Source organism: Lycorma delicatula, chromosome 2 (genome assembly GCF_047948215.1).
Source record: "Lycorma delicatula isolate Av1 chromosome 2, ASM4794821v1, whole genome shotgun sequence".
Taxonomy (NCBI): Eukaryota; Metazoa; Arthropoda; class Insecta; order Hemiptera; family Fulgoridae; genus Lycorma; species Lycorma delicatula.
The window spans coordinates 164050508-164076047 of NC_134456.1; the positions used below are offsets into that span (position 1 = coordinate 164050508).

Sequence of the window (25540 nt, forward strand, 5' to 3'; positions counted from 1 at the left end):
CAGCAAAAAAGATTTTAAAAAACTGTTTGCAGATTGTGATGAATAATCGAAAGGGGTTAAAAAAATTATGTAAATTGAGTTTTTTTATGACATGCTTTTTTTTGAAATTTATTTTAGAAATTTCCAATTTTAAAATTTACTAAGGTATTTCTGATCATATTATTTTAGATAAGCTAAGTAAATATACCCAAACAACATTTCTGCGAGTATTAATTTTTTGCAAGATATATTACTCCAAAATGTTTCCCCATTTCAAACTGAGTTCTTCAAAAATTTAATACAAAAAAAATCTCCCATTACAAACGTTATTATACAAAATTTCATGATTTTAAGTTAAATATGTTGAGATATAAAGTCAAATAAATGGCAACAAAGACGCGCGCGCGCGTGCGCGTACACGCACATACAAACAAACATACAAAAAAATTGAATAAAAATTTTAATTTTTTATGGAAAAAGTTTTGAAACCATACAATCCCGGATTGCTAATTTTTTGCCTTCAAACTCTTTTATATAATATAACAGACCAGAAAATATAAATTAAAATAAAAGGTCTATAAGTCACAACTTCGTATCTATGGTTCCTTTTTTTATTGCACTACATATTTTAAGTTTTCATTTACATTTTTTAAGCTTTCTTACATTTTATAAATTATTTATGTTAAATAAAGAAAATTAATGATTAATTTTGTTAATTCATCAGTAGATAAATTTATTTTTGATGTAATTTACTTTTTATACAATAATAGGATATGATTATTTAGGTATACAATAATCGATATTTTTAATTTTGTCTGAATACATATATATACAAAAATAAAATTGCATTACACGTCAGCTATGCAGTTCGCTAATAAATCAGAAATCATATTTTAGTGCTACATACGTATAATAAAATTCTAAATAATGAGTGACAGCTCTAAATGTAAAGATCTTGTCAAAGGGTAAGAACTTTGTAAATAGAACGTATGCACTGGACTCCCGTTGCCATAGGGTGCATAAACCTAAATACGAGTATACGCAAAGGGTTGTATTTCTCTTTAAATACGAGTATAAGCCTTACTTGGTTCTGTGAAAAAAAAACAAAAAGTAATTGGTACAATACTTGAAATGACAAACAAACAAACGGAAGGACTAATGATCGGCTGTTCTGATATCCTTTACTTATTGTTTCACTGAACAAAGCGTCGTTTTTATACGGCGTCGTCGTGACGGGAACCGGCGTCGCCGCTAATTGACGGGTTTACAATACACCGCCCACCCTCAGGATTTTACTTCTCGACGTGCTCTCTTAGAATGAGATCTATTTTTTTTCTTTTTAACAATGCCAATCTCTCTGTTTAATCATGACTCTATCTATTGTTAATTATATTTACTAAATTCAATACGAAGTTTTTGCAAACATTGAATGGCGAATTTAAAAAATACTACTTTTGGATGATGTATTGAAAAAAAACAGAACGTTCATCATCAGGAAAGACATGTCTTGAAAAGTATTTTATGGCGTACTTTATTACAGGTCAGTGTGCTTAACAATCTGCGTAGTCTTTTTTTGTAACCTTCTTTCTGGTCGTTCACATAATAATTTCTCGAAGATATTTCTCGATTGTTATTAAATTTTGTTCTATTTTTTTTTAAATACAGAATTAAAACAATACATTTCCCGCATATTTTCCATAATAAAAAAGGTATACTAATATTTTTTACTATACTATTTGTCCCTGTCTTTCTTATGGCTATTACTTACATAAATCAACTGCGCTAAGAATCACCAAACAAAGGATTTCTCTATGAGAATAATGATTTTTATTAAACAGCTAATCCTGTGGGAAACTGAGTAAAGGTCTTACTTGTAAGTATGAATATCATCTGGATTTCACTGAGTTTGGGATCTTGACGTAAAACAAAATATTCGTCTCGATGAAGAAAACAACAGGAAACCGTTTTGTTCCTCACGTTCTTTGTAAGCTTCTCATAAGATCCATGTTATTCTAGAGGATATCTGAGCTATTTTGGGAATCACTTTTTCACTCGTGCTAGGTTCCCTTAATCTGTTACTATTACTTAATCTAATAGATAAACAATTCTGTATTTTTGAAACCCATGACTTTTTTCCATCTAGAGAATCAGGTTAAATCATACATTTTTCTAGTACAAACTTATAATTCTTGTTTTTTCTACTTCTTTCATAAAAAAATAATAAATATATTATACTCTTTATATATATATATATATATATATATATATACTCTTTTGATAAAATTGTTGACTTAATTGCAGGCGTACGCCAAATTACAAAAAAATCATTTTTATTTTTTATGAATATGAAGCAATGAAAAAATTCCCGAACTTTGTTATTAAAATCGAACCCAGAAGCAGATGATTAAGAAGCCTTTACCCTTATATCAACCGAAATTTTCAACATAAGATTTTAAAAAAAATTAGTATTATATTAAATTGTAAAATTATATTTTCCTAATATGTTTATTTGCGTGTAATCTTATGCATTTTGATTTTTTTATTCGATTAAAAATAGTTATTTGTTTCCAAAGGTGAAATGTTTTCTAATAGCTCTAAAATTTATTACTAAATTTTCATGACGGTTGTCATGTAAAATCATAACAATCATCAGTTTATAGTTTCAAGGAAACGTTTTGAAAATTATTTGAAAATTATTAATACGTTAGATTCTAAACGTGTGCAGTATATATTTATATTATTGAATTACAAATATTTTTATTTATTTATTCGTAAAAATCTAAATCATAAAAAGACATAAAGAAAATTTTCTTTTTGTCTTATCTTTTTACAATTCAGTTATTTCAACTCGAACTCAAACCTGAAATTTATTGGTGGAATTTTTCGCTTTATTAGGTTGTAGCAATATATTACTGATCTAATGGTTGTTGTGTTACTCGGTGGGAGGTCTTTCTGTTGATGTTTGTTGTCGCGTGCTCGCCTCATTTGAGATTCACAATAGCGCGGCTCAAGTGCTCTCCACAAGACTCTCTACACACTTGAGTGGTCGTTCACCGTAGTTTATAACTACTACGTATAGAACCGAATCGAATATATTGCAACGAATACACTTATCTGATGTATGTTTTTCTATAAGTAACTCTTTAAAATATATATTTTTAAGGTCTGCATTACAATTTTTAACTAACATAATTCACTTTTTTTAATCTTAAAATTGTCAAATAATGTACTAAATCTTATAAAAAAACATAATACACGTCATAACTACTCTGTAAAATTTAAATGTTAATTAAAATTTTATTTGGAAATTAATCAAAATTCTAATTTTATTTCTAAGGATTTATACGATTAATAAAAATGGATTTTCAATAACCAAAGCGTTTCGTTTCCTTTTATTTTACCTCAGATTGACATCGATAAATCGTTTGGTATGAAACTTTCAGATTTAAGTAATTTTTATACTAATGTAATGGTTGAGTGTTAATAAAAAGTTTTTGAATTTTTTCTGCGAAAGCACAGTTTAAATCTAATAATTCGAACACAGGAAATAGAGTAGAAACGTCAGGATTGAAAATTCGTACTAATTGTCTAAAGCATTACCAGCTATTATGTTATTCACCAGATCTGTTGGATTTTCCTTCAGCATTCTACATATTATAAGATTTCACTTTATAGTAAAGAAAGAGAAATATGATGTAATATCACCTTCTATTATATTTATGTATTTTTAATTGATTTAAAACAAGCAAAAATAAAAGAAATGTGTTATTTATAATGTTGATATCGGCTTGGTTTTCCCCAGTTTGCAAAGTTCCATCGTTCCTTACATAAATAATAGGTTATACGATAGCGAGTAACAAACAATAAATATAAAATCAGGAATAATTAATAAACTATTTTTATTTGAAAAACTTCAAAAAAATCTAGGATTGTTAATATCGACCGCGAAAAGAAATTATTTGAAATAATGAATTAGTTATCCGAAATATTCTTTAATTAAAAATTTCGTCTGTATTAATTTCAATGGCATAAGTTACAACTTAGTGCCCGTTTTCAATTCGTCATAACTTTTTTTTATGAGGAGCGGGTAGCTCCTCATAAAAAAAAGTTACGGACAAAGTGTCGGGCTCGCAAATAATGTTCCGCTATTTGTTGTTAAGGAGCGGATGTATTTCCTGCGCCTACCGACTAAACCTAACCACCTCACCAGCTCTCCCGGGAGGCCGAATCCGCAATCAAGCACTACACGACCTCAGGAGGTGCCTTTCGGCAAAGGGGAATTTGGAGTCTCCATACATCATCACACCGCCCACCCGCGCAAGCGCGGACGAACGACGGTTCCGCAGAGAGCTATCCCAACACCCCCGCCCCCCGGTCTTGTTCTTCGGCCTCTCAGAGGACTTTTCCATGCTGACACTCGCCTTGACTCCAGTACCTATCCAGCCAAATAAATACAGGACAAGTCCTTCCACACATCGTCCAACCTTGTCGTGCGGTAAGAAAAATGTAGATGTAGATGTCTCTTGTTCAATACCTCTTAGGGCTCTCAATATCATCCCAACAGACACAACTTCCCCGGCCTCGGAGTCAGAACTTAATACAACAGTTACAATTTATCACAACATAATACATTAAAACCCCACTAATTTGATAACAAGTTGCAAATAATTGATAAGCATCAATAAGATTCAATAATCTATATTTTGTTGAATTTATCAGTCTTTGATAAAAAAAAAAAAAAAAAAATGGAAAGCAATTTCCTTTTAACGAATTGAGAGCGATTTTATAATGCGTACGTTTTAATGCATTGTTTTGTCTCAGTCTTTTGTGAAGTATTTTAGGTACAAGAATATAATTAGAACTGATTTCTCTGAGAGTAATTATGCTCACTTTTCAGCCAGCATCAATTGTGAAAAAAGTGAAGACGTCGATTTTAGAACTAAATATCATTTCGAATTTTCGTGGACTTTGCATATTTAATGAATAAAACTAAATTCATTCGGAGAGGAAGTTATTTCACTTCTCAGTTTCCCTAGTAAACGTGACAGAATAGTAATTCTTAAGAATGGTTATATTGTTTTGGGTGAGGATGCCTACAACTGTACGATTACGGCCCCTGACAGTCAAAATTTATAATATTAATTTTCGAGAATCAATACTGGCCAATATTCGTATATTTTATTCGAAAAACTGAATGATATTCTATAATATTAAGTAAAAGCAATCGGTTATGAAAAAAAAAAAAAAACCAGTAAACCTATATTTGTAATTAAGTTATCTACCTCTGCAACGGAATGGTATCTTCCTTTCATCCGGAAGGTGGAGGGTTCCAATTATCATCAAGCACAAAAATTTTTTCTCACGCTACAATTATAATTTATCGTACTCCCACGCACAATCTTTTTCAGGCTTTCTAGTGAATTTACCTAATCATTAAAAAAAAGTCCGGAAATTTGATTTATATAAGTAATTTTTATCAGCTTATTTATCGGTTTAAATTTCCTTTTTAAAATAATCATTTGTTTCCTTCTATTTATTAATATCAGGGTAGATAAATAAAAATCAAGGCTCACAATGGGGAGATATCTTATGTCTTATTACATATTGTCAAATATTTTATTCTGTGCGGTATATTATACCCGATATAGAAATTTCATTTTATTTTATTAGCTATTATAACATACAAAAAACAAGAAATGGTCTTCTTCAAATTTTTTAACTTTCTGTGTATACACATTTGTATGTTGCGTTTAAATAATTTGACTTACATTTCAGGGACGGTTTAATCTGGTAGGTAATTTATGTTTTAAATGCACTGATTTTTTTTTTTTTAATCATGAAGCCGATGGGAAGATATTGAGCAAGAGGTACTGGAATTCCTAGAGGTTTGTAATTAAATAATTATATTCGTGCATTGTTTTAACTTTTCAGTGTGATACAATTAAATTTTTTCAAAAAATAAAGTTTCATTAGTACATTAAAAATTTGTTTTTTATAATTTTTCTACGTTTTGGTCCAACCTATTGACTTGAAATACTTTTTCTCCAGCTGAAGTCATATCAGAGCGGGAGTAATTTTCTTTATTTTTATCAGTGAGTTAAGAAGTTAACACTCCCTTACCTATTAAGACATTATTAGAGCTGTATTATAAACTCTTTCAGCTCAATATATAAGCCTATTGACTTAAATTTTTTTTCTAAATGAGATGTTGACAAGATAGGAGTCTTAAAACCATAATCGAGGAGTAGAAAATAATAAATACACACTCTTAAAAGTAGGAGTAATACATTTAAAAAGTTTTTTCTATTTCAATCAATCAGTTTGAAAATTCTTCAATAATTTTTTTGAACTACCCTTAGATACGAATTGATTTTCAATTTTTATTAAAGAGATAGAAGGCAAACTTTTAAATCATTTTCCTAAAAGTAATTTTTCGTGTGAATATCTCAAAGTTCTAATTTTTATTATTAATTTCTTAGAAAGAAAAGAACCTTAGTGAAGGATTCAGCTTTTAGTAAATTTATTAAACTTTATTAAAAGTTAAACAGTTCCTTCGGTAGAATGTTTCATTATAATTACTATTATTATTTCTTCTTTGATAATGAAATATGTAAATAAATAAAGTACAATGATACAAATAGCTTTGAAGTACATCACAAAGAGAGGATAAAATCTAAGCTTTATGCGAATGCTGCTAAATTTTCTGTTAAAAATTATATTCGGTATATTAAACATTTTTTAATAATTTTCTGTAATTTTATTCTATTTAGTAGACTCACAATCTAATACATCGTGGGAATCGCTGCATATGAAGAAAACCTGATGTGGATACCACATGACTTCTTTGTACGCCTATTAAGTTACATATACACATTTTTTTAAGATGAAAAGTACATAAAATTTTATTTCATTAATAACTTCTGATATCTTTTTATTTTTATTGCTATTACTGAATTATTATTTATTGTTTTTTTTTGTTTTTTTTTTTAAAATCAGAGGTTAGTAATTATTAATAAATCAATATATTTAAATTAAAAAAAAGTTAAAAAAAAGGAGATGAAGTCGGATTCGAACCGGTGTGCCTTCCCCTTGTAAGAGTCAAATATTTCATTAATTAAAGTTTTATTTGGCTATAACTCTGGAACCAATGAAAATAAGTACCACTTATGATATGTCGTTGAAAAGCTCTCAATGAGGGCTTATTACTGCAGTTTAAAAAAAGTCCAAAATCCAAATTGTTTGGATTTGGGCTTGTTTGGACACTTTTGGTCCAGTCGATTGCAATCAAAAGGGAAGGTGCACAACTAGATGTTACAACAGCCCTAAATCCAAAATTTCAACATCCTACGCCTATCGTTTTTGAGTTATGCGATACATACATACGTATAGGCCGAAACGAGTCAAAATGAATTCAGGGATGGTCAAAATAAATATTTCCGTTGAAATCTGAAATTTTTTACGATACTTCCTTTACTTCGTACAAGGAAGTAATAAATTAAAATAAAGTTTTAAAATGCAATTCCTTGACCAATAAAAAAGATATATCTACAATAAAGATTATAAAACCCGAAATATCGATACGTCGTCTTTTTTCGTAGAGTAGAAGAAAGTCAATATATCGGTATTTTGACCACCGTTCATGGTCAATATATCGATATTTTGACCACCGTTCATTATAAATGAAGATTTAAAGATAAAAAGAAGTTCCTAATTTGGGAAAGGTAGAAGTTGAAAGCAGAGAACGACAAATTTAGTAGGCGCCATTAAAGCATTCAGGATTACCTAATTATTATCTAAAAGGATACATAGAGGATAAACATATTTAAGTAGATAAATTTAAAATAAATATTAGCGAAAATAACGAATGAAAGTGTAATATAGCGATGAGAAAATGAAATAATGAAAAAAATAGAATTAACTATTGAACTAAGAACTAATAAATATGCTGGTAGATAATTTATTTATCATAGTATTCTCCATGATTAATTTTATAAAAATGACTCATAGCTTACACTTGAGTAACATGTTTGGAATTGAAAATGAAGCGGCTGTGTTCGTCGGCATGTGCACGTAATTACAATTTCACAAAGGTTATATAAAAAGCTATTCTTAAAATCTAAAAAGTAAAAATAATGCTTTTTAGATTGTTTAAATTTTGACTTTTTTAACTGAAGTCGTTACCAAATTAAAAACTCAGATCTACCAATAGCTTTATTTTTTAATTTATATATTATTAAAAATTTAGATTTTAAAACAGGAAAGAAAATAAATTTTATACTTAAATGCGTTTTTGTGTGGGATTTATTTTTTTTTAACTTCTATCTAATTTATTTAATATGTCTGAAACTTATTTAAACTAAGATAGGTCAATAAAAAACGATCCCCCGTGATTGTCACCAAGCGTAGGATTAGACGCTCTGAAATGTAGCGTTATGTTAATATTAAGGTTAGAGAGAGATAACTCACAAAAAATAGTAACTGCATATGACACACGAATGTCTATCAAATGAGATTGCCGAACAACATTATATCCTCAGTGTAATTCATAAGAAGTTATCAAATGAGTCTGTTGAACAACTTCAAGCCGATTGACCTCTGCACGGAAACCGAGCAGCCGGATGTTGCAAATAAAACAGATCACGAAAGAAATATTCACTTGCAAACTAACGTGGGCTTGTAATCGAAAACAAGTTTTCGATAAAAATGTATTTAAATTTGTAATCTGTGTGTTTGCTTATCTACATTTTACGATATGTAAAAAGACTTTATTTATTTACGTACTATTAACAACTAAAGTCTGATTATCCAGCTATAGATGCTTTTTTCGTCTGATAGATGAAAAATAGTTTTAATAATTTGTGAAAAATGCCATGTCTTACTAGGATTCGAACCCAGAACCTTCCGGATGAAAGGAAAAACCACTCACTCCATCATGGAGGTCGGCAATACGAATACTGGAATTTTTAAAAAACTGACAAAGAAAAAATTATTTTCAAATAATATATGTACAACTCGTTTTTTTTGAAGTTGTATTTAAACAAATGTGGTGGTATTTTTTTCAGATTTATCCAACTGAACATAACTTGGAAAAAGTAACGACTCATTTAGACATAATTGATGAAAAAATTAACATAGCGTCATACTGAGATTTATATATGTCTCCTTTATTTATTTATTTATTAAAAAAATGATGATCTAAACCTGATTCATATTTCATTCAAAAATATCAATCCGATATTGAGAAATTAATCTTTTACGTATTAAACACAAGCAGACAGGCTGAACCAAGCGTTTTGGGACGTGTAAATGTTAATAGTTATTATTTTGCACGTGCAATTATTTTCCAGATCTAGATTACATATATAATTATAATTTTGAAACATTGTGTGTATCGTTAAATTAACAATCTAATAATGTTTAACAATGAAGGCAACATTATTTAAAACTCAAATTTTCTTAATTGATCACGCAATTTTTCTTTTCAATAATGTTTTTATACTACCCAATTATCCAGAAAAAATGTACTGTGGGGAGACCATTAAATTTTTTCGATAAAATCAGAAAGAGGTGTTCATCTGGAAAAGAGTAATGGTTGAACACTTATTAAAAAAAAATCCCTTTCGGCACCCCGGAAGGCGGAGGTGGATTTCACTGAAGCTATGTAGGGGATAAAAAAGATTTTCAACTTAGAAAAACTTCAAATTTACTAATACGACAATGGTTGCATGTGAAAAATGTTTCACATATTTAGCACACGACAAGCCCATCTTAGAATTCCAGCAACATTTTTTGTTCCCTTGCCGTAAGTATCAAAAATTGTTTCAGACAAAAGTTTTAGGTAATATTTAGAGGACCAACGACCACTTTAAACCGATTCGATACTGTGTCTATTAAGAGAGGTATGATTCTTTTTTGTCTTCGAAACCGCATTTTTCAACCCCCTGGGCCAATGTTTGGTGATATAAAAAAATTAATTTAGATATGTTTTAGGCCCTTATCTAAAAATAGTAGGAACTTTAAACGAATTTGACGTTTTACTTAATAAGAAAGTTATAGTGATATTTTGTTTTTTTCGAAAAACTCCTTCCATTTTCATTCCCATGTTCCGATTTTGGCCGTTGACGAACTCAACCGAGATTTTTGGACAAGTTATTTTTAAGGAATAATTTGAAAGTGATTGATTGCCGCAAAATTACGGCAGTTATCGTGTCCACAAGAAAGTGAAATATATATATATAAACTTTTGAGCTTACATTGATTTTGGGGTCTGGGGCTGTGAGAAGCGAAGATATGTCGAAATTTTCCGGAAGTCGAATCGCGGTACCCATTAGAATAGGTACCTTTCTTATGAAATCTACCTAAAATAGCATTCGAGTATATATGAGTGGAATTGAGAACTTACTTATTTAGAAATTGATTAATATTAGGCCTTAATGAGGATTTTTTTTAAATTAATTTTTACCATTTTTTTTTTAATTTAATATTTTATGAAAATTAATTAAGAATTTATTTTACTTGGTTAGATTTTTTTTTAGAATTACATATAGAATAAAATTACATGTAGAATCATTTCTGTAGAATATGATTATGTGTATGTGCTGCCGATTTTAAATGTATTATGAAGAGGTCTTCTGAAATATTTATTTCCATTAACGTATTCGTATCAAAAGGAGGTAATGTAATTCAATACTATATAATTTATACCATATAATTCTAAGCTGTATTTGTATTAGGTTTTTTATGATTATAGAGGGAAAATAGAAATAGTTTATGTTCATATTTAGAAAGATTATGTGAATAGGAGTGTTTTGATTGGTTTATTTCCGTTATAAAGCTGTTTATATTTTGAAGGGATTATTCGGGTTGTCAAAGTTATGTGTGTATAATGAACGGAGAAAGAATTCTGTCAACAGCTACATTCAAGCTTATTGCTTATACATAGGCCTACTATTAGATACAGAAATACGTATAACTAAACAGCTGTCGAGAGAGTAAACTATTGTTAAGAGGAAGATGTCACCCTCGAAATGGATACTTTACATGGCTTTGTCTGCGCTTGAATACGTAATGTAAAGGGGGAGAAGTAAAAGTTGAATAGGTCGCCATTTTGTTATATCCGCCATTTCAATTGGGTTACCCTTTCAATTTATATTTCAACCCCCCTTTTAAATATACTCACCCCTCTTTCATTTATATATTCTTAGCCCTCCTCTCATCCTCTCTAAGCTACACGGCACAACTATAATTATGCTAATCTATAATACTTACATAATGTCAACTGTATGTTAACATTGATTTTTTGACAACCGAAAAACTATATTTGGTATCATGAATACAAAATATGATTTTTTTTTTTTTACTTTATTAGTTCGTTAGGGCGTATAAAATCCTCCATTTTGAGGATTTATATATATATATATATATATATATATATATATATATACATACATGTCAGTATTATTTACAAAATTTACGAAACATTCGTAATTAATGAATAAATATATATATATATATATTTTACAATAAAAATTCCATTAAAAAATGATTAAAAAAACCAGTATTCTTGGAAAGTGACCGTAAGTGTGCGCGTGCGCGCGTATGTGTATTTTATATATATATATATATATATATATATATTTTAAAATACAAATTATATAAATATATTATATGTATATGTATAAATATAATATATAATTGCATATAAATTGTATATATATATATATATATATATATATATATATATATATATATATATACAAAAAATGAATGCATTGTCTACACAATAAACAGATTGTTGTAAAGTAATTTTTATTTTTTAAAAGTCAAAAAGATGTACTTAAATAAATATTATTTTGTATTACTGTGAGACTATAAAATTACAGTATCTTTACAGCGGGCAATAAAAATATATACTGTACAACTTTTATGCTAGCTAAGTTACTTTGCTGTCATGGAAGCTCGAAACATCATCGTTAATTAAATCCCAACTACTAAATTACACTGACAACATCAATATTCAAAGAGTAAAGTAAAATAGTGCCTAAAATTGATTTGAATCTTGGTTCCGCAGCCATCATATAACTAGTTGTAATATTTATAGGCCTTCTTGATAAAATATTTTGTAATTAAAATACTTTATATGAAATCCATCTGATTTAACAATTATGTAAATAGATAAATACAACGTTTATTTTATTAGAAGAGTAGTTAATAAATTTGAAACGCAGATTTACCTAGATTTTACATATAATTAGGAATAATAGTTCATTAGTTACAGTAAATAAACGAATTTACACTTATACTTGTATCTTCAGAAATATAATTATTTATTTTATGTTCTTGATGTAGTTTACAATTAAGTAACAAGCTGTGTGCACTGCTGTATGTATTGTAATGACAATAAAATTTCCGAATACGTAAATACTCCAAGTTACAATGGATTTTTTTCAAATAAGGTGGAAATTAAATAAATATTTTTATTATTGAAAAAGATAAAAAAAAATTTCGGTTAGTAATCTGTTTCTAGTCTAATAATGGTTATAAAAGCTTTTACAAACATCGACTTCTATTTTTTAGATAAAAAAAAATGTTGCTCGTAGGATTTAAGAAACTGCTCGAATGAAGCTCGGGAGAAATTGTAACTATCTTATTCATGAAAATTCAAATGTTATCCTCTGTTATTTTAATACATAACATTTTATCTTTTTTATCGATCTTTTGGCTACTAGGAAATTTCTTAACTGTACATATTTTTTTTTTCTTCTAAACGTTACACACGATAAATACATACATAACGTTTCACACTGTTGAGACAATTAGTTTGGTATCTATTTCACGAAGATCAGTAGGGGCGTTCTGAAGTAAACGGAGCATGAAACTATCCTCTACCTGGGTAGAAATACGTAATGCACGATATAATACATAATAAAAAGTTTAATTGATACGTAAGAAAAAAATTCAAAATCAAATGGTTTCTAAGCAGATATCTCTCTGTAGGTTACTACAGTTAAGCTAGTTATACAGAAAACTGTATAAAAAGTGTGTATATATTTTTAGAACTGACGTAAAAAAAATACAGGTAAAAAAAATGAATTAAAAAAAAGTATTTCTACTACTATGCTAAAGACATGTAAACTGAAAATAACTGCGTCTGAGATTTATTTTTAATAAAATTACTTTAGTATTTTTTATTTCTTCATTAGAATAATCCGTTTAATATTTAAAAAAATAACTTATTTCAAAAACAATATTTCTTTTTACATATGACACATATATGAATAAAAAATAAGGAAAATTCTTTTACTTGCTGCAACACTTGAAAATTCCTATGCTGAACTATACTATAAACAAAAATACCAGTGTAGTCACCAGTTTCAGTAGGATTCTCAAAATGAAACGTTCGATATTTTTATAAATTTGTGACATTTATTTAAAATATAAGATGTGATTTTCTTGCAAATTTATTTTTAATATTATGGTAGGTAAAACGGAAATTAACAAAAAATACTAAACAAAGAAAAAAATTACAAACTAAATAATTATTTTTATACTCCTACCTTTCCATGTTCTTTTTCAAAATCACATTCTCGTGGCACGGATCCAATATGAAAACCATTGGTATTTGGCGTAAAAACAAGTTGAATATTTGTGCCTGTCGCCACGAAAGCCTATAACAAAAGAAATATTAATCACGATAAGAATTTATAGTTTTAACAATAACACCGGGTGGTCCATTTAAATTGAAGCACATCTATATCTCAAAAACTACACATCTTAGGAAAAAATTTTTCGTATTAAAGTTTTTCCATTTAAAGGGGAAATACGTTCACAACCTATGATGTCCTTGATAAGTTCAAATAAAGGTCATTTAAAGGTCAAATTATTATTTTTTTAAATAGGAACCTGTACTTCTTATTGCACAATCACAGTCACGAGAAAATTAAAATCTCATTTCAGACTGTTTTTCTATAATCGATAGTTTTTAGTTATTCATCTTCAAAAATGATGTAGGCCTCTAAATTGGTATTTTTAGTTTCATTAGGTTTCGCCGAGCTATTCGGGTTTGAATATGAGATCGTGGATACCGGTGTTCTTTAGTAGTTGGTTAACCACACATCTCAGGAACGGTTGAACTGAGACTATACAAGATTACACTTCATTTACAATCATACATACCATCCTCTGAAGTAATACCTTACGGTGGTTCCAGAGAAAAAAAAGGTCTCGCCCAGCTGACGTTCCAGCTGTTAAATTTTGAATAAAAGGAAATCACATTTTAAATAAAGGACAATTAATTAAAGGATAAACCTAAATAAAATTTATTTACGTTTTAATGCATTTTTTAATCAAATAGTATATACCGATACGGTACATAACCTACATGTGTTGCACGCTTTGTTCAGTTAAGTTATGCCGACGCTATGAAAATATTTGGTTTAATGAATTACTGATACTTTAAAATTTTTTTACTGCTCTTTATTTAAAATAATTACAAAAACTTACTGCAAGTGTTTACCACATAAATTACAGCAAGTGTTCGAAGTGGTGTCCTACTTCTATACATTTTTCGATACGTTTTAAGAACGAGCCGTGAACATTTAATAGAGTTTCTCTCTTGATATATATCTACAGACGTTTGTTAGAGGCTTTCATGTTTTCAGGAGTAGTTTGTACTTCTAGGTAAACCTTTTCTTTAAGGTAACCCATAAAAAAAAAGTCTACTGAAGTAATGTCGGAGGAACGAGCAGGCCGATGAAATGAACCAGTTCGACCAATCCAACATCCATTGTATTCGCAGTCCTAAATTAATCTGGTGTTAATTGGATAGTGTGCAGAACAGCCAAGGGTAGTTCTCTTCTCCAAGGGTAGTTCTTCAAGCACAAAAGCAACCGATTTTCTAGAAAATCTACCTATTTCTCTCCGTTCGAATTTCTATCGAAAATATGCAATTCGATTTATGTACAGCCTGTGATTCCGCACCAAAAACATTGACAGTCCACGGACGTTGATGTTCCACTTCCCTTAACCACCGTGGATTTTGCACTGCCCAATACTGCATATTATGTCTGTTTACTGCTCCATGATAAGTAAAACCTGATACGTCGGAAAATAGAACATTAAAAAAAACTTTACTTTTTCCAGCGCCCATCGACAAATGCTACCCTTAATTCAAACTCATTGCCATACAATTTCTGATGCAATGAAATATGGTACGGATGGAATTTCAGGCGTTTTAATATTCTTAGAAGACTGGTTTTTGATATCCCGGAGTCACGCGAAATCCTTCTTAAATTAACATAAGGATCTACAATGACCGCCACAGCCATCGCTATTTCATTATTTCCTGCTGTCACAGTATTTTGACGGTTCCTATTTTTGGTCCCCACACTTCCAGCATCAGTAAATTGTTTTAGAATTCTGTAAGCAGAAGCACGACTTGAGTATTTGTACCGGGTAATCGTAGAACATACAAAGCTAACTGTCTGATTAGCATTTCGGTGACATTCCCCAAAGAAAAATTACATCAGTTTTTTCTCTAATTGTAAATTGTTCCATAATTTCCAATAAATAAAAACTAATTAATTTAATATTTATTAATAGTTGCTGAGTAACAAAGTAACAAAAAATTAATTGAAGACACTGATAATACGTTCACTTAGAAAATGTCAATTGCAACTTGAACTTCACTTTTAGGCTATTTTAAAAAAGTTTGATAGTGTTTATACCAGCAAACTGTTTTATTTTTCTTCATTCTTCTTCATTATTGTCAGCATTGATTGTTTTTTATTTAAAATTTAATTTTCTTTTATTTCAGATTTAAATAAGATTTTTTAGATTTTTTTTTTTTTAGTTGGATATAACTCGTCAGCTGGGCCAGGACCTAATGAAACTAAAAACACAAATTTAGAGGCCTTTTAAAGATGAATAACTAGAAAACTATCAATTTTATCAAAAAAAATCTGTTAATTTTTTCGCAAATAATTCGAGTATGCAATAAAAAATACAGGATCCTATTTAAACAATTAAGTTGGCCTTGAAATTACCTTTATTTGACCTTATCAAGAACAACATAGGTTATGAACGTATTTCTCCCCTTGAAATGGAAAAACTTTTTATTATCAAAGTTTTTAAAAAGTTTTTCCTAAAATGTTTTTTGATATAGATGTGTCTTAATTTAAACGGACCACCCGGTATAACGGTTGAAAAAAAAAGTTAAAAATCTCAGTAAATGTGTTACACATAAATAAAAGATCATTTAAAAGATAAGGGTCCGGAAACGCTTATTTTTCAGTCAGTCTGGTTTATCTTTTATTTTTGTTTAAGAGGTATATCACAAGAACGAATTGTTTTATTTTAATACAATTTAGTTTATGTATTTAAATTAACATCCCTATAAAATGAATAAATTATATCCAAATTCTTTGGAATTTAAAAATATCATATTTGTATATAATTCTTGAAATTAATAACATCCTAATTTTTATTTTATCATTAATATTTCGGACAAAATAATTTTACCAAAAGCGTTTGACCATCTAAAAAATTAATAAATTTACTTCAAACCAAATGATACCTAATTTGTTTAAAAAGAAAAAACATTTCAAACAATCGAATCATAGTGAAAGGTATATAGAACGAGTCAGAGCTCAAACACAATGAACTTCTCCAATACGATTCTTTTTTAAATAAATCTGATAGAATTTCAAAGAGTTTGAAATTTTTATAGACATTTTCAGAGTTGAATAATCGGAATTGCTAATTAATACCAATTCAGTTTTATTAATCAGTTAATTAATAATATAATTTACAATTTTCATTATTTCATTAAATCTTTACTAATTTAAGTAATAAACAATAATATAATCGCGGGAAAATCTTTGCTTTTTCATTTATAATCTCATCCGCTTTATTTTCACGTTAAAAAAACGTGTAAAACTAAGCCCGAATTCAAGATAAATAATTAATATATTTATAAAATAATATAATATAATAATAAATAATATAATAAAATAATAAAATAAAATAATTAAATAAATATTTTTTTTTAAATGAAATATTTATAATATATAAAATGTGCAATTATAATAGATTTCGTCAGAGTGCCTGATACTTTGACGAGTGTCTGGTACTTCATAGGAACGACCAAGAAAAAAATAGAGACGTGTAGACGTGTATATATATATATATATATATATATATATATATGCTGTAGAGAGAGAGAGAGAGAGAGATTTTAATAAAATCTTTTTAATCAGTTTATTAATAGAAGATAATCTACATGATAGTTTTTACTAAAAATATTAAAGAAAATTGTTACACCGAAGCATATTGCGTTACCTGAAAATAATAATTTTCTCTAGTTTCATAAAAAATTATCTGTTTTTATTAAAAAATCTTGCTTTGTAACTACTGTTATTATTTAAAAATAAATAGGTAATTATTCTTTTCTTTTAACAGAAGTTATATTTGCATATAAAATAGTTAAAATATATAAAATAATTTTTTATTTATAATGTTAAAAAAAGAACAGTGCTTAGTACTTCTTAACGGTCAGATTATTAACTAATACTCAGATAAAATGTTTAAAATTTAAACTAATAAAATATTATATTTTCTGAAATACTGATAATTAAAAGATTAAAATCACTGACCACCATTTTAAAATGTTGATGGTATATAACTATCGTGTTTATTTATTCCATAGATGTCCGTTTAAAACGTATGTTCAAAATTGTACTGAAATACAATAATCCGTTATTGAAATATGAATATATTTTTAACAAACAATAGAAAGACGTGAAACTATGTTTCTTTGATTTTTTTCATCTAAATTTATAAATACTCATTTTATTTTAATAAGAAATTAATTTTGTACGTATACATTTACTTCTTATAAAACATAAAATTTTAACCAATTTTTTGAGTATAGAATATTTATTTCAGATAAAATGTAAATCATATTAATTATTTACTTGAAAAACGTCACTTTTATCGATTCTTTAAAATAATAATTTAAATTTTGTTTCATAAATCCCGCAGGATTTTTCGTTTCTCTAAGTAATGAATATCCTCATTAACATTAATATATTTTTTTATTCAAATTGTTTTAATGGCTTTAATTTTTGTGAGAAACGTACCGTTAAAATTGGACGGCCATTTTTGTTCACTCGGTAAACAACGGAGACGAATTATTACGACAATAACTAAATTTAGTAATACCTTAACATCATATATTTTTTATAGAGTTTGTTCAGTACGAATAATGAAAATCAATAGTAATGAACGAATCAAGAAACGATTGTGTGCGTGTGTTTTTTATGGGCGTAGTGCGTGTACATGAATATATTCATAGTTCTTGTGAATTGCTTTGTGATATTATTTGGAACTCATTTTAATATTTATCTTTTAAATAATAAATCACGCGTTCAAGGTACCAGGAAGTTATACGAAGACAGAATTTGATAACATTATAATTTTGAAGTTCAATGTTTTTATGTAGCTAGACTTAATTAAATAGGTTTCTGTGTTACTAAATTATTATGCAGATAACATATCTTATACTTACAATCTCTGTATGTCCGTCTCTGCATCCGTTTTGGAAACGGACTTGCCGTTCTTCTTGTGGCCTGTCTCTAAATCCAGTATAACGAACCTGAAAATGAATTTCATTATTCTATTAGCTTATATAATTATACAAAAGACCCTCTTTTATCCGAAAACAATATAAAGTATTGTGCCAATCTCCGCGGCGGAGTGGTAGCGTCTCGGGCTTTCATCCGCAGTTCCCGGGTTCGAATCCCGATCGGGCATGGAATTTTTAATTTGCTACAAAATTCCACTTCCATGTTCCACGCACAAGCTTCAAACTTATGTGGTGATATCATCAAGCAAAAAAAAGTCGATTGGAATCGGCGAAGTTTCGAATTTTAATAAACTCCACAAAAATTAAAGGAAGTATTTTTTAATTTCTGATGGTACAAAAGTATTTACTTTCAGTGTAATAATTACAATTATTCTCAAAGAAAACAATACTATTACTGTGGCTTATCCGGAATTTACCATGCGTACAGCCTATAAGAAATACTGACAGAGTGCAAAGGAAACAAATTTGTTGTAATGGATTTCACTAAAAAGTAATCAATTCATTACGGCATATCTCTACATGGTAGAAAGGAAAATCTAAATTCTCTTGAATTTTCCATTAAAATACTTTAATATCAAAACGATTACGTGTCATTATTTTATTATAGATCAAATTAAGCAATGATGACAAAAAGGGAAGACAAAACTCTTCAATCGGATTACATAGATAACGTAAAAAACTTTTCCGCTTAAGTTATTTGAAAATAGTTTCAACGTGTTCATCTTAGAAATATTCTATTACTATTTTAAAAATAAATCGTGAAATTTTGTCCACTTATTAGAGAAACCCTTCAATGCTTATTAAAAAGAAAATAAATTTATACGGTTCGAATTGAGAACTTTTTTTATATTATTGAAGTTTGTTAAAAACAATAAAATTAAACATTGTTTGTAAGAATGAATTTTTTTATTTATGAAAATACTAACATGAACTGTATTACCTAAGCAATAAAGGTATAATTTTAATTCCGTTTATTGAGTGTTATTCCCTTCAGTATATTTTAAATGGAAACTTGAAAGTGGAATCTTAATTTATGAATGACAATTGAAAGATAGATTATGACGGCTTACCTGCAGTAAACATTTTAATAAAAATGAAATGTTTTACTACAGCAGAAAACTATTTATTATTATTAAACTCATAGTTTTCGCGTTTATCTGTTGTATATCCTATCGTTATAAGTGATTGAATTACTGCGCTGTAAATCAATTATTACATTGATCATTGAACTATTATTAATATAGCATACTTAAGTATTCTAAGTTATTGATAAGTTATTCGCGTCCTATTTCAATGATCATACTGCTTAACTATATTATTTCATAAGGCATACGCAAATATTTGTAATAGTTATCTTTTATAAATAAGGATTAGTTAAATGCACGATTATTTATAGTAATCCTCTTATTCAGAAAAATTTTTTTCCCTAACAAGAGCCAATTAATCTATGTATAATATATATAATTTATATGACCTTCTTCTTTACAACTCATATACACATTAAATTACTACTATATAAGCGAATCATAACCATTTAACAGAATATAAAACAAAAAGATGGCAGCAATGTCACTGAAATTTCCTGACGCTTTAATGCAGCTTAAAATATAACTGGTGAAATCGAAAATTATTGCTGATGACTTTACGGCCTTATTTATTCTCTAAAGTAGGAAAAAAATACTTATTTTAATTTTTTTTAAGTAGTAAATAATTATTTAAAAACCCTCTAAAAAGTAAAAAATAAGAATTAAATCAAATTGAGAATTTTAAACAAAAAAATATAATATATTAACAAATATAAAAATTCACTGAAAAGTAAAAAATAAATTATATAAATATCTAATAAATAAAAAATAAATAAATATAATAATTATTAAATTTTAAAATTAAAAGTAATGAAAATATTTAGCTAAATAAAAGCGTGGCGCATTTTTTATAATTTATTTAAAACAACATTTATTTTTACAACAATTAATATTCATTTTCATTTTCAATAACGACCCGAGGAGGCGGAAAGGTCTGCTGGAACCTTTCCAGTTGAGATTGACTGGCTACAAGTAACATTCTGGGAAAATGCACCCACTCGCTTTCTTTGTACGTGTTCTCACATAGTTGAAGTTCATCTTCGAATTCTGCTTGTAATCTAAGCCAAATTGAACGCACTCTTTCCGCTAAAAGTTTCTTTTTAATTAATTATGAATTTTTATTTAATGAATTCATAATAACGATTACAATTATAATAATGATAATAATTAATAATTTTTTAGGTTGCCGTCAAAATTACATTTTGACGGTAGAAATCTTGCACTTTCTAAATTTAATTTTTATTTTTCATCTTATTAACCCTTAAAGGTCATCTCGGTGCAAATTTGAACCATCAAAAGAATTTAAACTTGAGTTATTTTATTACAGATAAAGTATATACATATACTAAACAACCTCATTAAACAAAAATTATATTTTAAAATACAGCAAATATCTATAAATAATTACTCGAAAAGATTATTACAAAAACTGCGCCACCCTTTTATTTAATTAAATATTTTCATTACTTTTAATTTTAAAATGTAATAATTATTACATTTATTTATTTTTTATTTATTGGTTATTTATTAGATATTTATATAATTTATTTTTTACTTTTCAGTGCATTTTTATATTTGTTAATATATTATATTTTTTATTTAAAATTCTCAATTTGATTTAATTCTTATTTTTTTACTTTTTTACAAAATTTGGTTTTTCTAATTTGTTTCCTTTTTTTTATTAACGTTAATATTAATATTACTTAAATAAAAACTTTTTTTAAAAAATAATTTTTTTTTGTAATCAAATATATTTTTGTAATTTTTTTTGTATTTTTTTTTTACTTTTTGTCTTAATGAACAATAAACTTTTTACACCCAAAAAAAAATATTCTTAATAATATTTATATCTGAATATTATTGTTTGTTTGTTTGTTTATTAAACTAAAATGTAAAAATATTTATTTTTACACATCGAAGTTACATACGTGTACCAAATTTCAATCATTTTCATACAATAGTTCTTGAAAAATGAAAATGTTCAACTAAATGCATGAATTTAGCGTAGGGGTAGCGCGGGGGGGCGTGGGGGTGGGTCATATCAAATTCCGACACCGAAATTCTGTATTGTCATCGAAGTTACATAGGTGTATCAAATTTCATTGATTTTCATACGATAGATCAAAAGATATAACAGTTGCAAGATTTGATTATAACTAAAGCAAATTAAATAAAAGCTTATAAAAATAAAAGTCAATCTTCTACTCTCTTCAAATAAATACGAGTATATCACGTCTAAACAGTCTAATAAGATCTGAATACTGTTTCAACTCTCACTTCTCTTCATTTAGAGAAAAAATCCATCGGTTGGTTGAAAAAATCAAAAACTTCAATTAATTTTAAAAAAATAACAATTATTCCGAGTTTGGATCTTTTGAATTATTTATTTTTTAAATAAAATTTGTCATTGTAAATGTATTAAATGGAATTACTACATGTCATCTTATTTCAAAATGTATTATTTCTTAATCAACAAACGATTAAAAGTTTTTAAGTCCAACGCCTTTTATCCAGCAACTTCTCATTCAATTTTTTCAAAATTTTAATATAATAATTTTCTCTATTAGATAAGCTACTATACCAAATTTAAAATTTAATGATTTGAAAAACAAGCCAAACATTTTTTAATATTCTATTTTCCTAATGTATACGTTGCAATCTGTGCAACGTATACATTACAACCTCCCCCACGCCTCAATAAGATTTTCATGATATGTATGACGTATAAATGAGGTGTAGTCTTGTACAGACTCATGCCTACCATTTCTGAGATGTGTAATTAATTGAGCCCCAACCACCAAAGTATACCGGTATCCAATATTAGTATTTAAATCCGTATAAAAACATCTAACTTTTTCTAGATTTAAACCTCGATCCAGTATTCAAATCCGTATAAAAGTAACTGCAAATCCTAGGAAAGGCAATTACTTTTATACGGATTTGAATGCTAGATCGTGGAGACCGGTGTTCTCAGGTGGTTGGGTTTCAATTAACCACGCATCTCAGAAATAGTCGACCTGAAACTATACGTATCATCCTCATTCGTCCTCTGAAGTAATACCTTACGGTGGTTCCGGAGGCTAAACAGGAAAAGAGAGGATTTAAAACTCAGAAACTTCGATCTCAAAAATCAGCTGTTAAACAACTGACCACTAGACTAGCCCGGCTTAAGCCAAATATAAGCCTATATTTATGCCAATTTTTTTATAACTTAGTAAAAAAAATTTTAGGTTTTAGAATTTCAGCACCTCAAGCCGTTGAGGAATATAAAACTCCGTTGGATAATTTTTTTTTACCAACAGTATACTCCTGTCATACACTGTAACATTCGGGGAAATAAATATTGATATAGTTCTGACTAGTTATCGTTTCAATATTAATATATTTTTAGGACTGGAAAAGTTCTAAAAATATTTTAGATAACGGGTTAATGGAAAGTTTGAAAGTCTACAGATTTTTTCCTGTTCTTTTAATCAGTCTAATTTTAGATGTAATATAATTCAATGTTAATTTTTTTATATTAAGATAGACATTTATACTCGTACGATATAAGAAAGTCTTTAGTTTTAAGAATATCTTTTTAGACTTTATTAGATTAGGAGAATTAAAATGTCTATTAAATATATATACATATATTTAAACTACTTTTGCTGTAAGATAATTATCTAATCTATTTTTAGGAAAGAAAGAATACAAATATAATTGAACTGTGTAGACTACTGGACATTTTCCACTTTTACTCAATATCTGCGTCTCTGTCTCTGTGGCCCTGATCTGTAGCTCGTGCAAGGTTTTGGTCTAACTTATCAGTATTCACTAATAATAATATCCGGCATTACAAAAATTATCATTTTTAAAGAATTGAAATTTTTTAAATTTATAATTTTTAATTGTTTTTATGTAACAATTATTATTTTTTTAATTAGTAATTATGAAATAGTTATAAACAATAATATATTGAAACGGAATTGAGTCTTTGATAAACAGTTTTAACAGTTTTGGAGAGGAGGGAAATTCTCTTAAGAGTTAATAACCGTTTTTGTAAATTACAGTTTTTTGTCGCTGAAACACAAGTAACAACTATTTTAATCTAAAATTATCGATAGTTGCAATTTTAAAAAATTGATATTTTTATTAAAAAAAATGAAATTACACTAATATGAGTAATATTACCTCTAGTAATGAGTTATTGTTATTTTATTATTAATTACTTTTAATTAAGATAATTTTCTTTAGTCTTCTCTCTATGTCAAATATTCTGACAAAAACTTAAAAAAGTAAGTTAAAAGTATAGAACTACTCGTAATCCAGTTGAGTGAAAAATTAAGAAAATAAAAGTTTTTTCAGATCTCCTCCAAAAATGGGGTTTACATTATTATTATTATTTTTATTTATTTATTTTTTATTCAGCTGAGTGGAATCCAAATTGAACTGTGAAAGTGGTTTGCGAAATTTTTTTAGGTAAGTTTGTTAATCTACATCATTGATTTGAATCGTGGAATATCAGAAAAAAGGGAAATGACGATTATGATGAAGAAAGTAAAATGGATAAAATGAGAAATGAGGATATGTTAAGAAGAATAGAAAAGGATCAAATTTTCATGAGATCCTTAAAGATGATAAGGAAGAGGAAAAGTCTTGGTTGGGACATATCCTACATAGAAATCAAGCACCCTCGGCTGAGGATGGTCAAAAGAAGAAGAAGATTGAAATGTTTATAGATATTTGGAAGGGAAGATGATATAATGAAATGAAGAAGATGCTCAGGACCAGGAAAAATGATCGACAACGTTAATACCTGTCGAAAGACAGGTTCATCAGAAAAAAAAACTTTTACGATAACATAAAGTTCAGTCTATAAATATATTTTTTGTCTTTGAGAATCAAATAATTAATCAAATCTTATTTCTAAAAAAATCTGATCTGGACATCACATGACTTCCTTTTACGCCTATTAAATTACATATACACATTTTTTTTAAATGAAAAGCACATGTAACTTTTCATTTATTTTCTTTTATTGTTATTATTGAATTATTATTTATTGTAAATGTTTTTTTACTACTATCACAAGTTAATAATCATTAAAAAATCAATATATTTAAATTAAAAAAAATGTTAAAAAAAGGAAATGAAGTTGAATTCGAACCTATGTGCCTTCCCCTTGTAAGATTAAACATTTCATTAATTAAAGTTTTATTTGGCTATAACTCTGGAACCAATGAAAATAAGCACCACTTTCATATGTTGTTGAAAAGCTCTCAATGAGGGCTTATTATTGCAGTTAAAAAAGTCCAAAATCCAAATTGTTTGGATTTGGACAATTTTGGTCCAGTGGACTGCAATCAAAAAGGGAGGTGCACAACTAGATGTTACAACAGCTCTAAAGCCAAAATTTCAACATCTTACGGCTAATCGTTTTTTAATTATGCGAATACATATTACGTACGGACGTCACGCCGAAACTAGTCAAAATGGACTCAGGGATGGTCAAGATGAATATTTCCATTGAAATCTGAAAACCGAAATTTTTCGTGGTCACAATACTTCCTTTACTTCGTACAAGGAAGTAAGAATGGAATGGAAGCTAGAAAAGAGGTGAAATTTTGGACTCATCAAAATTAATCTTAATTATCTAAAAAAAAATTCTTTTTGTGATTTTTTAAAAATTTATCGTTACGCGTTTCATTATAGAAATAATTTATTTTTAATTATTTTATTCCCATGTTTAGATAAACCAAAAATTGAATTAAAAATATCTTAATCTTTTTCTTTTACTTATGTATAAGTAAAAGAAAAAGATTTTATTTTTAATTCAATTTTTTTATTATTA

General features: G+C 27.7%; 1 protein-coding gene across 1 annotated transcript in view; it reads right to left on the reverse strand.

Annotated features, from left to right (window-relative positions):
• Bgb (core-binding factor subunit big brother) overlaps positions 1 to 25540 on the reverse strand; it is a 101886-nt gene that overhangs the window by 67179 nt on the left and 9167 nt on the right. The window contains exons 2-3 of the mRNA XM_075356626.1: positions 18545 to 18631; positions 13536 to 13646 (exon numbers count right to left, since the gene is read on the reverse strand). Of these exons, the coding sequence (XP_075212741.1) occupies positions 13536 to 13646; positions 18545 to 18631 (198 nt within the window). The remainder of the gene's footprint in view (positions 1 to 13535; positions 13647 to 18544; positions 18632 to 25540) is intronic.